The sequence below is a fragment of the Lissotriton helveticus genome, chromosome 2_1 (assembly GCF_964261635.1).
Source record: "Lissotriton helveticus chromosome 2_1, aLisHel1.1, whole genome shotgun sequence".
NCBI classification, from domain to species: domain Eukaryota; kingdom Metazoa; phylum Chordata; class Amphibia; order Caudata; family Salamandridae; genus Lissotriton; species Lissotriton helveticus.
Window position 1 is genome coordinate 1,394,271,627 of NC_136059.1, and position 16,841 is coordinate 1,394,288,467.

Here is a 16,841-nt window from a genome sequence, read left to right on the forward strand (position 1 = left end):
GCGAGTGAAACGCTAAGGGTCGCCCTGCTGCAGCTGACCGGCGAGTGAAACGCTAAGGGTCGCCCTGCTGCAGCTGAGGAACCTCCTCCCGGGGAGGTGGGGGAGGCCCGTTCGCGTCGTCTCCCCCCAGGGCACCCCACGCCATCTCTTGGCGCAGCATTATAGGATGGCTGGACCAGGCAACAAAAAGGGGGGGGAGCCATCAGCAAGGCATCCCCCGCACACAACTTGCTGGACATCACCTCTGGATGGTCCGGGGACAGGTCTTGGCGCGTTGGGTAGCCTCCGGCCTATTTGCACAACGGGCCGCCACCGACGCTACCTCGCCGGCTGACGGCTTTTGTGGACTTTTTATAGCCCAAAGCCTACTAAAAAGTAGCTCAAAGTAGCCCAATCAGGAACAGCGTCAAGCAGACGGCAAATGCATTTGGGTTTGTTGTTGCAGCCGCCTGCCATGTAAATAGTTGTTCAATAAAAAGTTTTAAATGGTTGTTCAACAAAAAGTTCCAAATAGTTGTCCAATAAAAAGTTTTAACATGTTACTTTGCTGGAGTGTTGTATATATTTATAATATTTGCATAGGGTTTGTCGTTATTTGGGCGGGCGATGGATCCGAGCTGTCTTGCAGCCATCATGGCGTCGAGCTCGGTTCTTCTCACTAGTTTCATATTTCTCATGAGGGGTTGTTCCTAATGTTTCTATTTTAGCGGGGTCAAAAAGATCCCATCAGTGGCCTACTGATTTTGCTTGATTCCTTTTGTTTTCCCTAACGATTTTTATGTTATAGTTTGCTAGCACGATACAGCGGCTAATCCGTATTTTTATATATATGTCCTTTTTATTAGGGGTGTCCTCCGGTGGAGCCGGCTGATCTACCTCTAATAAACGGTCCGCGCTGAACCAACTACTGAACAATGGGGAGAAGATAGGCATGACGGGTTACAATGGGGACAAAAGTCTGCACTACCTATCCTTCACTGCTTTACGAAGACTAGACAGAATATTTCTATTCTACAGTATTCGAAAATAGGGAATACCCAAAGAGAGAACCATTTCCAAACAGTCAATGTTCGGACAAACAATCAATCAATCAAATGAGGAATAAAATAGGCACGACGGATTACAATGGGGGCAAAAGCCTGCGTTACCTATCCTTCACTATCTGCAAAGACTAAACAGAGTATTGCGACTCTGTGCTTGTTTGCAAATAGAGAATGATCCAAAAGAGAACCAATTCCGAACGATCAATGTTCGGATAAACAATCAATCAAATGAGGGATAAAAATAGGCACGACGGATTACAATGGGGGCAAAAGCCTGCGTTACCTATCCTTCACTATCTGCAAAGACTAAACAGAGTATTGCGACTCTGTGCTTGTTTGCAAATAGAGAATGATCCAAAGAGAACCAATTCCAAAACAGTAAATGCTTGGATAACAATCAATCAAATGGAGAGGAAAGTAGGCGCGACGGGTTACAACGGGGGCAAAAGCCTGCGCTACCCACCCTTCACTATCTGCAGAGGGAGAATCCTCCTATCCTTCCCCGTTTGTAGACAGAGAATCTCTCAGAACCAAACAATCAAATGCGTAATACTAGTATTTTCCAATGACAATCAAACAATCAATTCGCAATTCGTCGTGTTACACGACCTTACCCGGACCGCATGGACAGTTTCTCGTCTTCCGCTTCCAGCACCTGATCGTCCTCTATTCTCCATAATTGCTGTGGCACTCCTGATGGTTCCCAGTCAGGACCGTAGATCACTCGAGAGAGGTCTGCTCGGAACCAGTGAAGTTCGGATGATCGGCTGCCAGACGAGGGTCTATCTGGCAGGTGCACTTCCCGATCGTTGCAGTCGTTCACTCTGTCGTTGGGACCTCTCCCACTGGATCCACGTGTCACTGATGGGCCCCACTTGGGCGCCAATTGTTAAAAAGGTAGGGCCGATGTCGACCAAGAACCCTTCAGTATTTGCCCGGCGTTAGCCGCCTCTCATACCATTTGAGATTACCAAACAAAGAGGCAGGCGCTGGAGACAGAAGGCAGGAAACAGGAGTTTATTCCGACGGAGCAGAACACGTCAAATCAGACAACAGGGTATCTTCTCGAGGTGCTCTAGCCGCATCTCTGAGGCCTGGCCTCTTATACACAGGTTTATGGCTTTATTACATACACTGCATCCGTAATGTTTCTTTGAAGGACAGAAAAGACATCCTCGGAATCCCTGGTCCAGGCCCGTTCCCACACACATCTACAGTAGAGTTCCCACCCGATCTCAGCATGTGGTGGTTATCGAGCAGCAGGACATTCGCTGGGAACGGGGGTGTGTGTGATCAGTCGGATCTTCGGGGTGCGAAAGCATTGATTAATCCCCGCTCCTTTGATGTGAGGCGAGGTCCTACTGTAAGGGGGCAATAAACAGCATCTGTTGGGCTAGGTGATGGCCTGGGATCAGGCCGGACAATCGGGCAGGGAGGAAGAGGTTATCAAAAGGGCCTGTTCTGTGGATGAGATAAAAGAGTGAGGGGGTTCAGCACGGGATGTGGCTCGGAGACAGGGTTGCGTTAGAGGTGCGCTTATGGCCCTAGCAGGAGAGACCGGGGGCTGTCGGGGCGCGGGGGAATGCTTGCGAGGCTGGGGAGTGAGGGGGAGAGACGCGTAGGCTATTGGCAGTGGACAGAGAGGCCACGACACACAAAGTGGCTGCCACTTACGTGCATGATGGGGCCTAAAAGGGACAAGATGGCGTGGCCACTGTTTCACGATTCTCACTTTACTTTCAACAGTGGCTGTGGTGAACATGAATGAACGCCGCTTATATATACCTAATTTTAGTCATTTTCCACAGCACCAGGCCCTGACGGGTTTACATCTGAGTTTTATAAAGAGTTTGTAGATCTACTAGCACCACATATTGTAGCAATGTATGGAGATGCGTTTGAAAAATCGATACTTCCGCCCACAATGCGCGAAGTGATCATAGTAGCACTTCTGAAGCCGGCAAAAAACCCACTGTATTGCGAGTCCTACAGGCCGCTATCATTAATAAATACAGACTCCAAAATACTAGCCAAATTATTAGAGACACGATTACAACCACTAATGACAGCACTGGTCCTACCTGACCAGTCAGGATTTATACCGACAAGATCCACAGCACATAATACTAGAACGCTGTTTGCCTTAGCACATTATTTAACACCTTCCACTAAAGTGGCTGCGGTAATACTGGACGCGGCTAAAGCGTTTGACTCGATAGATTGGCCTTATCTCCTTACAGTGCCTGAAAGAATGGGATTCCCTCCTATTTATCAGCAATGGGTCCAGCTACTTTATACTAAACCTATAGCCCGAGTACGCATTAACAATTATATATCGGATTTGGTTCCCATAGAGCGAGGCACACGACAAGGGTGTCCACTATCACCGCTCTTATTTGCGCTAGCATTGGAACCACTGGCCTGCAAAATTTGTCAGGGCCATCACTATTCGGCATTGCAGTTTTTAGAGCGCCCACTTCACATATCCATGTACGCAGACGATAAGCTGTTATATGTTCGAAACCCATAAGAGAATTTAGCACCTTTGATGAGAGAATATGTCAAATTCGGACGACACTCCGGGCTCCAAATAAATTGGGAGAAATCGATTATACTCCCCCTCACAGATAGCACGAATCCACACACGACAGAATTCCCACTAGAGTGGCAGCGGGATCCAATTCGGTACCTGGGCGTGTGGTTTCACAGGGACCCTGAACTAGTCCTGAGGGAAAATTATGGTAGGGCGATCAGCACCATGGCTACCAAAATTGATCGTTGGATACAGCTACCTCTATTGCTTGCTGACAGGATGGCGATAGTCAAAATGGTGGTGCTTCCAAAGTTCCTATATTTATTTAACAATATTCCCATCACACCACCATCTGAGGTATTCTGACAGATAGTCGCTCCTCATAAAATTAATATGGGCCGGCAAACAGGCTAGGATCGAGCTGAGAGCGCTTACATTGCCATACTCAAAGGGCGGCTTTAAAGTACCTGATTTCCGTATTTACTATTTTTGTGCTCAGGCCCAGTATGCTTATCATTGGTACCACAGAACTCTCTTTCTAACACACACAGCCATAGAGGAAAGTGATGCACACCCTATCCCACTAACAGCGATACTAATGCATAAATGACCCGCACTACACAAAAAAGACATTAACACCATTGATACAACGAATGCAGAATGGGCACAAATAGGGAAACTAGCACATAAGGATCCTCTATATGCACCTGCCCTCCCACTACATCATCATCATCCCTACTTATCGGTTACGCAAGAGGAGGTGGGCATGGGGCTCCTGCGCCAGGTAGGTCTTGACACGATGGGAGAGCTGTATAAAGAAGGGACATTTAAACAACTACAAGACTTAGCTTATGTAAAAAATCAAACACTACTCTTCCGCTTCACTTGGCACAGACTCCAAGGGGCTATAAAACAGCTCTACCCAACATTTCCAGCGGAACCTCCGCAATTAAACGCGTTGCAGTTAATCCTTACCTCACCTAATGATAAAAAGCTGATATCACGGTTATATACAGTAATACAAGATGAAATCGAAGACACAACGCATAGAGCATGTGAACGATGGAACGAAGTATTAGAAACCCCTCTTACGGAAGAGGAGTGGAGAGATGCCTGCTCAGTGACAGCACTCTTAACTCCTAACGGAAATCTGAGATTATTACATTATAATATTTGCACAACACCTATCATACACCAGCACGTCTGCACAAGTACGGTCTTAGACAGGACGCAAGCTGCAAGAGATGTGGATATGAATCGGCGGATTTCATACATCTAGCATGGAACTGCCCGCCTGTACTTAGGTATTGGGGGAAAGTGATGCAGATGCTGAGTGACATGGTTGAGGTATCAATAGACTGTATGGTCCGTACTTGTTTGTTAGGCCTATTGCACAATGTAAGGGCTGCAAAGCGGAAATTTTGTCTAATTGCGATCTTATTAGCGAAAAGACGCATTTCACTAGTTTGGGATAGCAAAACTGTACCGCAAACAAACCAATGGATTCAAGACATGGCGCATTGCCACGAAACTCTGCTCACCTACGAAGAGGAGCTGCCGATGAGATCACGTCCTAGAGACTATTGGTCATTCTTGGTTGCATATCTGAAAAACAATGCAACTGTATGAATGAACATATATGTGCTGGTTAATTCCGGAGACACTACTGCTTTGGAAACACATTGATGGTATATCTGTATTCTGAGAACAAATGTATGCTATGCCAGGATGTGGGATGTGGTAACATGATGATCTGTTTGGTTTCTTATTGATTTTGTTATATTTTGAAAATACCAATAAAAAGAAATGAGAAAAAAAAAGAAGGCATCACCTGAATTGAGAAACAATTCACCTCTTAAACCCATTTAGCTTGAATCAGGTCTGGAATTTGAAGTGAAAGAGATTTTAGATTCCAAAAGAGTAAAGAAGAAACTTTACTATCTAGTGGACTGGAAGGGCTATGGTCCAGAGGAGTGTTCCTGTGAGTTGGAATCAGATGTTCATGCCTCTAGGCTGATGAAATCTTTTCACCAACACTTTCCAACAAAACCATGACCGGAAGGACCTCCTTTGTTGGAGGGTATTATCAGAACCCCACATCAAGCAGTGGAAATGATTTTCACAGTACTGGCACGTAAAACCTTTAAGAGAAGTAAAGGTCAACTAGGAAAGTGTACCTGGAGCGAGTGTTGGCAGCGGAGAAACTCCAAGATGGCTGTCTCATCTTCTACAGATGCGCAGTCTAGTTAAAGGTCTTGTGAGCAATAGGAATCCAGGTGAAGCGCGTGGTTCCTTTGAACTGCACACTTTACTGAAGCAGTTTTCTCACCAGTTCTCTGTCCCAGTGCTCTGTAGTGAATTGTCGAATTTCCCAAGTAAAACCATCAGTTTTAGCTCGCGTTTCAGTCCCGTCCTGTTACCCGTCAGGTCTAGGTAATTCCTACCCCTGTTGTCCTCGAGTCTGCGCAGTGCCTAAAAAACCAACGAGTCAGGTGGGAGTGTAGTTCTTGTCAGGACTCCTCCTACCTCCATTCCAGCGTCCATAGAAGAGTCTACAGGAAAGTCTACAAGAGAGAAAGAGTCTGCCGTCGGCAGGTCTTCTAAAGACAAGGAAACAGTCTTGCAGCTAAATGTTATGCCATTTAATTACCGAGAGCTACAATGTGCAATTCAACAGATATAATTATAAGATTGATGTAAATATTTGTACATGGAAATATATAGAAAGACGAAAGACTTAACTTGAAATGTAACCTGTTGAGTTCACTGTAAGGAAATAAGAAATAAATTATTATTAATGTTATAAACAGAACTTTGGAAAAGGATAACATTTTTCAGTGAATCTAGAAAACTACTAAGAAGGAGAAAAAGAATAGGAGATCAATAGAGAAGTTAGAGGTAGGCCACATAAAGAAAAGAATAGTAGAAGTGAACCAGATAGAGAAGGGAAGAATAATAAATAACTTGTGTATTAGTCTCTTTTAGAGAGCTCACTCATAAGTCACACAGATGGAAGCATTTTGTGCAACAGTACAATGAAGAAAAGAATAGAAGAGAGGCTCAGTATCCAGGAAGCTTGGGTAGGTAAGAATTAGAAAAAAAAGAGTGGTGTTGTTAGGAAAGTTAAGTAAAGTAGAATAGGAGTGACAGTACCTCTCGTGTTTTTAGTTTCTTAAATTTCCGTCTACACAATTTTTCCAAGAGCGAGTTGGGAACATAGAGGAAGAAAGAACGGAAGCCAGAATTCCAGGACAGTATCTTCTTATTTGTTATTTTATCCACTTCCCCCTGCCCCTCGGGGGTCTGTTGGAGACTTGATTAAAATCGGTTTCCTAAGTATCTCTGAGGGGGTGTAACTTCTGTTCCTGTGCAAGTTTCCGAGAACACCTGTCTCCTCTTGTCAGGGCCACTCTTCCTATAATAGAGAGGGGGGGGGTTCCAGAATTGAATGGAGACGTCCAGATCCACAATGACTGCTCCTATATTTAGTGCATAGTTAGCCTCAGCCGTATGATGACCTGTATACCTAAATACCGAAAGTGGTCACACTCCCACTGGAGGTCCATCACAGGGAGAGCAACAGCATCTGCCCCAACTAGTCCTATCAGCAAGAAGAGAACCAACCTCTGCCGGTTAACATGTAAGCCAGTGATCATCCCAAAGGAGGAGAGCATTTTCAAGAGCACGAGTACTGACCTCTCCCGGGCGCAAACAGAATAACGTGTTGTCGGCATATAAGGAGACAATTTGATCGTGTCCCCCCACCAAAATGCCCCACTGGGCCATATCGCATTGCAACTGTATCGCCATGGGCTCCATTGCCAGAGCAAAAAAGAGCGGTGCCAGCAGGCTCCACTGCCTCATGCCCCTCTCTATAAGGATGCCATCGGATACCACACTCCCATTGTGGACATATGCCATTGGTCAGCCAAAAAGTAGCTGGACCCAGGAGATGAACTCCGGGCCCAGTCCCATCCTGCTCAGGACTTCCCAAAGGTAGTCCCAGCTTAGGGTATCAAATGTCTTTTCGATGTCCTAGGCGACCACCGCCACTGGCATATTGACACCTACCACTGAGTAAATGAGGTGGGAAAGTTGCAGCAGATTCCTGTGTGTCCCTCAGCCCGGAATCAACCCACACTGGTCTTCATGGACCAGATGGGTCACCACATGGCCCAGGCGCATCGCCAAGGACTTAGCCAATATTTTTGTGTCCACTCCCAGCATGTATAAGGGACGGTGCAAACCGGGATCCAGCGGGTCCCTGCCTGGCTTGAGTAGCATGATGATCTGGGCCTCCTGCTTCAAGGGCGGTAGGACACCTGCATGCCTGGATTCATGGAGGGTGTCCAGCAAGCGTGGCAACAAAGGGTTAGTAAATGTCAGATGAAATTCCACCGGAAGCCCATCCGGGGCCTTGCAGCGGGCCATGCTCTTCACAGCTTCTTGTAAATCTTCGAGCCTGAGTGCCTCTCTAAGACCTTTACTCTGCACTTTAGTAAGGAGCTGGAGTAGTAAATTATCTAAAAACCTCCCAATCGCAGTCGGTACAACTTGCCTGCTCTTTTATAAACTACCAAAAAATGGTCTTCCCGCTTCAGCAGCCATGTCGGAAGTCTCCCGGATTTGTCCCCCTCCCCGGGTAATAGGTGCCGGTATTTGCACCTAGTCAGGCAAAAGGCAAAAGGAATAAAAACCCTCTATAAGATCAGGGCAGGCCAAAACAGTAAACCCTACAGTTAGGCTACAATTATTTGATAACTCTCCTGATCGTTACCTAATGAAAGGAAGAGAAGTGCTCCAAGGGCTAGTTTCCCAGGGTACCCGCACCTTACCGGGAGTTTAGATCGGGTGCCGGCTCATTAGCACCTACCCCGTCCATATGCCTGCCTGAAAGTGTACACTGTAGGGCTCACAGTTTTGGCCTACCCTGATCTTATAGAGGGTTTTTATCCCTTTTACTCACTACTCACATGCACATCACACCACATCATGTTTTTCTGGTCCTGATGAAGCGCCACGGATCCCTGTTACAACACAGGCGCGAAACATGTTTATTTATTTTGAAGGTTTTATATAGCGCTAGCTCCACCCAAGGGTATCAGCGCTTTACATAACAGGGGTAATACACAGGAAAGCATCAGTATCAGAGTACAAAAAAACAAATTCCATAGTTGGTTAGATACAGATTAGAGGAACCATTTGGAGTACATACTGTGAGGAGTACAAATCATATAAGCAGTACGTCAATTAAAAGAAACAAAAATGTTGTAGTAGATAGCTATTTTACAGTGTGCAAGGAGGACTCAAAAAAGCAGCAAAGCGATGCAGGAAATAAATGTACAGAAAGGAGAGAAGGGGGCTACATTCCCCAATATTTAGTGAGGAAGAGTATTTTAAGGTTTCTTTTAAAGTTGGCATAGGAGGGGTTGCAGCGAAGGTCTTTTGGGAGGTTGTTCCAGATGGTTGGGGCCTTGCCAGAGAAGGAGCGGGATTGAGAGGAGCTTTTTTTGAGGAGAGGGGGTATGAGGAGGAGAGTTGGTGCTTCTCAGAGTTCGGGTGCAGACAGCTTTTTTCAGTTTAGTTGATAGGTAGGATGGAGTCTTCCGATAGAGGGCTTTGTGTGTGATACAGGCAATTTTGTAGGAGGATCTACCTTCAATGGGGAGCCATTTGAGGACCTTGAGGGCGGGTGAGATGTGGTCGAAACGCTTACAGTTTGTGGTGAGTCTGGCTGCGAGGTTGAGGACGGATTTGATGGGGGCAAGATGGATTTTGGGGGTACCAGAGAAAAGAGCATTTCCGTAGTCGATTTTGGAAAGGACCAGTGATTGGGTAATAACTCTTCAGCCGGAATAAAGGGTTTGATTTTTTTGAGATGCCGGGGTGTGAAAAGTGCACTGTTTGCTGAGTTTTTAATATAGGAGTTAAGAGTTAGATTATTACAAATGGTGATGCCAAGTGATTTGACAGATTCTGCGAGGGAGAGAGGGCAGTTTAGGGCTTTGAGATCCGCAATCCATGATTGAATGGGAAGAGGGTTATTTTTGGGCGAGAAGAGGGTAATCTCAGTTTTGCTAGGGTTGAGTCTAAAATGGTTGCTGTGGAACCAGGTTTGGATCTTGGTTAGTGCTGAGTTGAGGTGTAGGATGTCAGAATGGGATTTTACTTTATAGTACAGTTAAGTGTCATCAGCGTACAGATGATAATTGATTTTGGCTTGTTTGAGTCTCAAGGTGAGGGGTTCCATAAAGAGGTTGAAAAGAGCAGGAGAGAGGATGGATCCTTGCGGTACACCAAGGGAGACAGGAGTTGGCCTAGAGAGACAGTTTTGAATTTTAATTTGTCATGTTCTGTGTTGGAAGTAGGAGGTGAACCAGTTAAGGAAAGTGCCATTCAGGCCAAAGCGATCCTTGGGTATATTGAGTAAGGTCGGGTGGTACACTGTGTCAAAAGCAGCGGTGAGGTCTAGAAGGATGAGTAGGTAAGTCTCCCCCTTGTCCAGGGCAAGGTGTATGTCATCGACTATGTTGAGCAGCGCAGTTTCTGTGCTACAACCTTTGTGGAAGCCAGATTGAAGGGGGTCAAGTAGGTTGAATGTGTCAATGTGTTCGTCGTTCCCTGTTGAGAGGTAGGCATTAATGATGGTGGTCCAGTAGGGGACAATGATGTGTTTGAGATCGTGAGGAGGGGAGAGGGTCTTTAGTGTGTGCGGATGGTTTGAGTTTTGATAGGATGTTGTAGACTTCCCTTTCAGAAACGAAGTGGAAAGTAAGCCAAGAGGCGTTGTTTTTAAGCGGAGTGATAGTAGAGGGGGTTCCGGGGGGCATGAGAGGGGAGGATGGGTGAGGGTGTCATGGGAGTTTTCAAGGGGGGGATTAGGTGTAGTATCCTGGGGGTGTTGAGGGTTGGACGAGGGTTGGGTATTAAGGAAAGCACGGTCAATTTTGGCAATTATTTTTTACCTTCTAGTTACCTGGGCACATTATGCCTATTGGGGTAACATTTAACCTACAGTTTTTTTTACTCTGACAAGGGTACCGTCACTTTAAACACACCTTTTCTGGTAACCCTTAGTCAGTTTGAAACCATTGCTTGCACTTCAACACCCTACACATAGGACTCACCTCACACACCCGCATGCATCAAACGGCAGTTCTCAAAAGATCTCCGCTTAAGTGACCCTTCTGGGGACACATAGGGCATTACAGCGCCGGCCCAACGAGGAGCAAACGCCCGATAATGAAGCATGACATGCTTTGGGGTGTGTGAGGGCAACAAGAGGCAAGACTTGCTCTTGCCTCTTACTAGAGGGCTCTAGGCCTAGGATCCCTTCCTTCTTCCCTCCTTTCTTAGTGAGTGGGTAACACGCTGTACCACTCCTCTGGAACAGTGTCCCCCGTTTTGACTTCATGAGGGCAACAATGCATCAGAAAGAAAGGGAAGTTCAAAGATCCACAAGGGAAAAAAAATAATCTTATGATGGCTACCACATTCAGGAACATCCGGAGCACATGTCTGATATCTTGGGGCGATGGGCAAATCACGAAATGGTGGTCGACAGCCACGGCAAAAAAAAAGAATGAGAGAGAAGGCGACACAATTGCAGACCTAACCACTGGATGGCGGAATAATGCACAGTAGGTGAATTCAGGAAAGCTCTTCAAGATGCAAAACGGCTCCTTCAGTTAAGTAGCCATTTCGTACTAAATGCTACTCTTAAGTTGAACTGTTTCTTAAGATGCTTCCATGAATATTTATTTACCTCTTAAGTGCAGCTTGATAATAGATCCACAAACAGTGTATATTACAACCAAACAGACGTTTTACAAAATGGCATAATTATATATGAGATCGTTTCTCTCGTGCCATACACTATGAGGATATTGCAGGCACTGAGGAGTTATTTGACCGCATAAAGAAACATGGCGAAGGCGGAGTGCATTTGTACAGTCATGGGTATGACTTTGACTTGCTCTATCCTTTTAGCATAAAGCAGAGGATATTTTATTTCTTATAGCACAAGGTTACACCATCCCAGTTCTCACAAGCCATTTAAATTCTTGGTTTAGTGTTCTGTCATATGAAACTGATACTAGGTATTCAAACACAAGAATAAAAGTCAAACCTGCAGCACAAAATTAAACACATCAAAAAGCAGTGGCTAATTTGTTGCAAAAAAATAGTAGAATCAAATTAATGTAATTCTTAAGGGTTTTTTAAATGCTGTTGCTCAATATGTGTAGAAACAGGAGGAGATTCTGTTACTGTAATGGCCTAGAGGGTGAAAAAAATAAACAGCCATGAAGATCCCCTTTCTGCTTATCCCTTCATTAAAAAAATAAAAAAAATAGAACAAAAGCCAGTTCCTGATTTTAATGCAGCTCTGTCACCGGCTTTTCACCTTCGCTGCTGAGTCCGGCCACTAACTTTTCTGTATATGGCAGTCTTCACCTTGACTTGATGTGCTTAGGTTCTTTCCTACACTTACTTGTTGAGTATTCCCCCATTGCTACCCGTGCTGCTACTTGCCTTTCCTTTTAAAACTGGTCTTTGGCTCTATACCAACATGCGTGGTCCACTTGCAGATCTTTGATGAAAACTCTCACTTACCCTCTATCACTCTTATTTTCTTAGCAATAATATTTGCCCATAAGACTTTGCGTTGTTCCTAAAAAAAGAAAAAGGGCGCTTTGATCTGGTGCCCATTGAGTTAATGAGTTATGTCTGTTGTGTTTCACTTGCTTGGTATTCTCTTAATCCACAGTTTTTTTCGAGTGCCACATGAGCAGGCTACGTTATACAAAGCTCTTTAAGGTTGTCATTATGATTGTTGTATTCTTTTCCTTGGTCTGTTAGAGGTGCATAAATCTTCTAGCAATATTTCCAGGCCCATGTCCTTACATTATTTACTCCGACTAAAGCCCTTACGATACATGCTAGATACACAAGACCTGATCTTATTGTAATAACTGATTTGTAAGGCAAAACTTTCAGAGCAAAAATTGCATTACACCAGTGCTTGTTTAGTGCTTGACCTTTTAGTGAAGTTTCCTTGTGTCCAATACCTTCTTGTTTTAGTTTAAGCAAGCTCCATATCTACAAATGATAAAACAGGGAATAGAAATATGATGCTTAACTTTCAGACCATATAGGGGAGAATGCAGGTGATCTCTTCCACTAGGGTCAGCTTTAAGAGTACAAAACAGAAGAGTCAACAACTGCTTAATGATCAAAATGAGTGAATTTGCCCCTAAACGATGCACGACTCCCCATCACAGCCGTGCAGCACCATTCATAAGGAAGTTGTTCTATTCATGGCATGTGTGTCTGTGTGTGTATCCGTGTCCGTGTGTGTGTGTGTGTGTGTATGTGTGTGTGTCAGTTTGTCCTTGATGTTATCTAGTAAGTGATACTGACTTGTGATGGTGGACCTGCTCTTAGGCTCAAGATTATTCAACTTCACTGACAGCCATAGACTTAAATACTCAGTTTCGCTCAGAGAATTTGGACATGGTGCAAGCAGGACTCTTTCTGTGGCTTGTAACTATGGACTGTGTTCACCCTAGGTATGTCTTAGCCATACATTGTCAACAATCTCACTTTTACTAGTCTCTTTAGCTGGGATGATCAGATACTTTTAGTAAACGTAACTTCTTTTTTCCAGACTTCCAAAAAGCTATAGACACTGTACCCCAGACTGATGTTACTCCTACATTGGCAGTAGGTCTTGGACTGCCAATTCCAAGAAGCAATTTGGGAAATGTATTACTTCCTGTTATAGAAGGCAGATCAATGAGAGAACAGCTGCATTTCCTACATTTAAATGGTTTCCAACTGAGCAAACTACTGCAAGAAAACATACCTACATATGAAAAAGGTGAGTCCATTTATACCTGCTGATAAATTTCTTCAAGACTAGTTATTTGCGTTGGTCATAAATATTTATTTTGCAGCAGTAGGGTGTGTTAGCAATCTGACTGAGCCCTCTTTCAACACTCCCACTCAACTTAAGAACATTTTAAAAGTGTTAGTTTTAGCATCTATCTAGGGATTTGGAATACACCGGGGCACCCTTTCTCATCTTTACTGTTTGCTGCTTCAGTGGAGCTGTTGGCTTGCTGGCTACAAGAACAGGTGGATCACTTTCTGATGGATACATCTGCTTGTGGATTCCTCACCTTATGAATATTCCCCAACTAGGGGGTATTGGCATGATATATGCAGACATGCAGACACCATTCTCTAATTTATGAAACACTTTGGGCTCTAATGCATGTCTGGTGGTCCAGAGACCATCAATCTCATGGGGGCGCGGTGGTGGTGGTCTTCCGACCTCCCTATTACAGTTAGGGCAGTCAGACTGCCATTACCCCACCGTAGCGCCAGGAACCGCCGTTACCTGGTGGTGTTGCTGAGTTTCCTCTCCGCCACGGTGTTGCAGAGTTTTCTCTCCGCCACAGTTATCATGGCGGTTCCTCCTCCATGAAAACCGTTCGGGAAAGGAAACGGCCCCTTGTGCCTCTGAACCATGGGGTGCATGCAGTGGGGCACATGTGCCCCCCTGTGTGCATGCGCCCCGTTCCACTTTACAGTCCATGCTGTGCAGGAATTTGTTTTGGGCGTTTCTATTGCGGTGCCTATTTTCAGGGCACCAATGTGGGAACATAAAAAAAAGCCCGCGAGACATGAGAAATACTTGTAATCAAGCAGGTGGCCTGACCACAGGTTTGGCGATGCGACGGTGTGGCGGACACAGCGCCGCTATGCCAAACTCGTAATCGGGTCCTTTGAGACAACTCTTCCTCCCATAATACGAGAAATAGATGTTCATAGTTATCTGGAAGGAAGATTAATTGAAAAAAATATCAGATGGTTTCACACATCTCGGCCTCACTAGGTAAAGCGAGAGTATCCAGTTTGCTGCTTCACCAAGTTTGCTAAATACTTAAGGATTAAGATTTATGGGAAGAAAACAGGGGTGATTTCTGATTACTGGTGCCCAGTGATGGAGAATCTGGTCACTCAAGTAGACGGATTGACATGGTCCCCTACAACAGGGAGAATTCACCTAATATAATGGTGGTACTGCCGAAATTTCTGTTCTTGTTTGTTAATGTACTGATCCCATTAACCAGGGCTTTGTTTGCACACTTCTAATCTGACTATACTGATACCGGCTGATAAGCAACCCTGTGTATGTTGGGAGGTTTGCCTTGCAATAGAATTTGATTCATGATCTCAGATTTTGAGCTGTACTTCTTTGATGCACACACTACTTTCAGGCTATATTGGTTCCATCCTCCACCACATATCCCACATCTAGTTTCAGAGAGAGATATTATGACCCACTTCAAACAGTAAGAACAATCTGAAAGTGTTCACCTCACTTGCTGGTTCACGTGGTATCATCCACTAATGCGGCTTGATAAGAAATGGGGCATTTAGTTGGCCAAAAATGAAAACTGTCACCTGTATTGCCACTATTCAATAATCTTTTGCTATCTCTTACATTTGAGAGTTCTATTTAAGCCTTGGGCAGATCTGAGGGGGTCAACCTTTAAACATTTAGACATCGATTTAAAAGAAAATCTTAACTTTCGAATAATATCTGAAGGAAGGTGCTGACCTTTTTGTATAGTTCAGTCTATGATGTACCATGGAATCGAAATTCTCCTTCTACCCTACTGTGCCTCCAGATTTGTCTGTCTGAAGCAACTAATAACCACTGTTGATAACTGAGTAGGAATCTCAATACTGTACATTCTAAAACAATTTTGAGAACTGATGTTTGGTCCTGGTCAAAGTTCAAGCCCTGCTCCCGGCACTCTGCGGTACAAAGCTGAAGGCCATACACAGTGGGTATCTGGAAACAGGTAGAGGGTCAGGGAACAGGGCCAGGCTGGAACCAAGGCCCACTGGACTACCCCAGATGTTCATGGCTAAATGTAATTTACATTAGGAGTCTGAAACCCATGTCAGAGGATTGTGCAGGTAAAGCTTGGGCACAGTAGGGTTGTCGGCCCAAGGAGGATGAGGCGCAGGGCTGGCTGAGTATGACCTGCTGCACAAAGCCATAGGCTGTGCGCATCCAGGATTGTCAGGCTGTGGATTCAGGGCCTGGGTGAGAGACCTCGCTCTGATGTAATAACTGGATGGCAGTCTCTCACTCACTTTTTTAGTTTAATGCAGTCTGTCACTGACACTCTAGCAAACAATTTAAATCCTCTGTCATGTACGTTGCTTACAAAGACTCTTATGGGGACCCACTGACCTACCAAACAAACAGTATATATTCCCGAAGGTTGTCATACCTTTCCACATTGGGCAGTCTCTATCACCCTGTCAGCATTCTTCCTCACCCATCTAAAGAAGAAGAAAGATTTTTTCGACCCAAGGAGCGCTCTAAGCTTTTTCATTGACTGCACCAAACATTGAGTGGGCAATCTTTGTAGGGTTCTCTGGGGGGAAACCGGGAAAAGCATCTCCAGATGTATTGTCTTGTGTTTCAAGGTCTGTTATGGACTGGTCATGAAACAGCTGATGCGTGGTGTGCCAACCTTGGACATTTGCAAGGCTGCTAATTTGGCATTACTCCACACATTTATGAAGCACTAGTGCCTGGATAGCCAGGTCAGACAGGAGAGGCATTTTTCCTGGTCTGTCCTGCATGAGTTCCTGGACTGAGCCATTCTACAGACCCACCACCAGTGGAGGTACTGCTTTGGTATATATTCACTAGGTGAGGAATCTGTGGTTATAAGTATCTACCAGAAGAACAATTACTTAACTTTAGTAACGCTGTCTCTGCTGGATACTCTATCTAACCGCAGATTCCTGACTGACCCAGCCCCCTTCCGTCCTGTAGCATCTATTCATCTGGTCCTTACTAAGAACACGTCAACCTGTAAGTATCTTGGCACTGAATAACAAATGTTTCTTGTTACCCAACTCAATGGTACTCATTTTATCAACCTCAGATGGATGAAAGGCTGAGTGGACCCGCTGGGATTTGAACCTGTGACCATAAGGTCGAACACAGGCCCCTGCAGTGGAGGCATTAGTCCACTGAGCCACCTGGCCCGGCAAATCTTGAGATCTGCACATTGGTACAATCTGAATATTGAAAGGTTCACATCCAACGGTGCAGAGAGATATCAGAATTTGTTTTCTCTCCTTAAAACTTTGTATAATCGGCATACAACCAATTGCCATATTTAGTTAACTTATAAATGCCTAGTAAGTGCCCAGGGCCTGTAAATTAA

General features: G+C 44.9%; 1 protein-coding gene across 1 annotated transcript in view; it reads left to right on the plus strand.

Moving 5' to 3' along the window:
* The window catches only part of PIGG (phosphatidylinositol glycan anchor biosynthesis class G (EMM blood group)), an 809,046-nt gene that overhangs the window by 353,281 nt on the left and 438,924 nt on the right, over positions 1-16,841 (plus strand). The window contains exon 6 of the mRNA XM_078676334.1: positions 13,244-13,456. Within this exon, the coding sequence (XP_078532460.1) occupies positions 13,244-13,456 (213 nt within the window). The remainder of the gene's footprint in view (positions 1-13,243; positions 13,457-16,841) is intronic.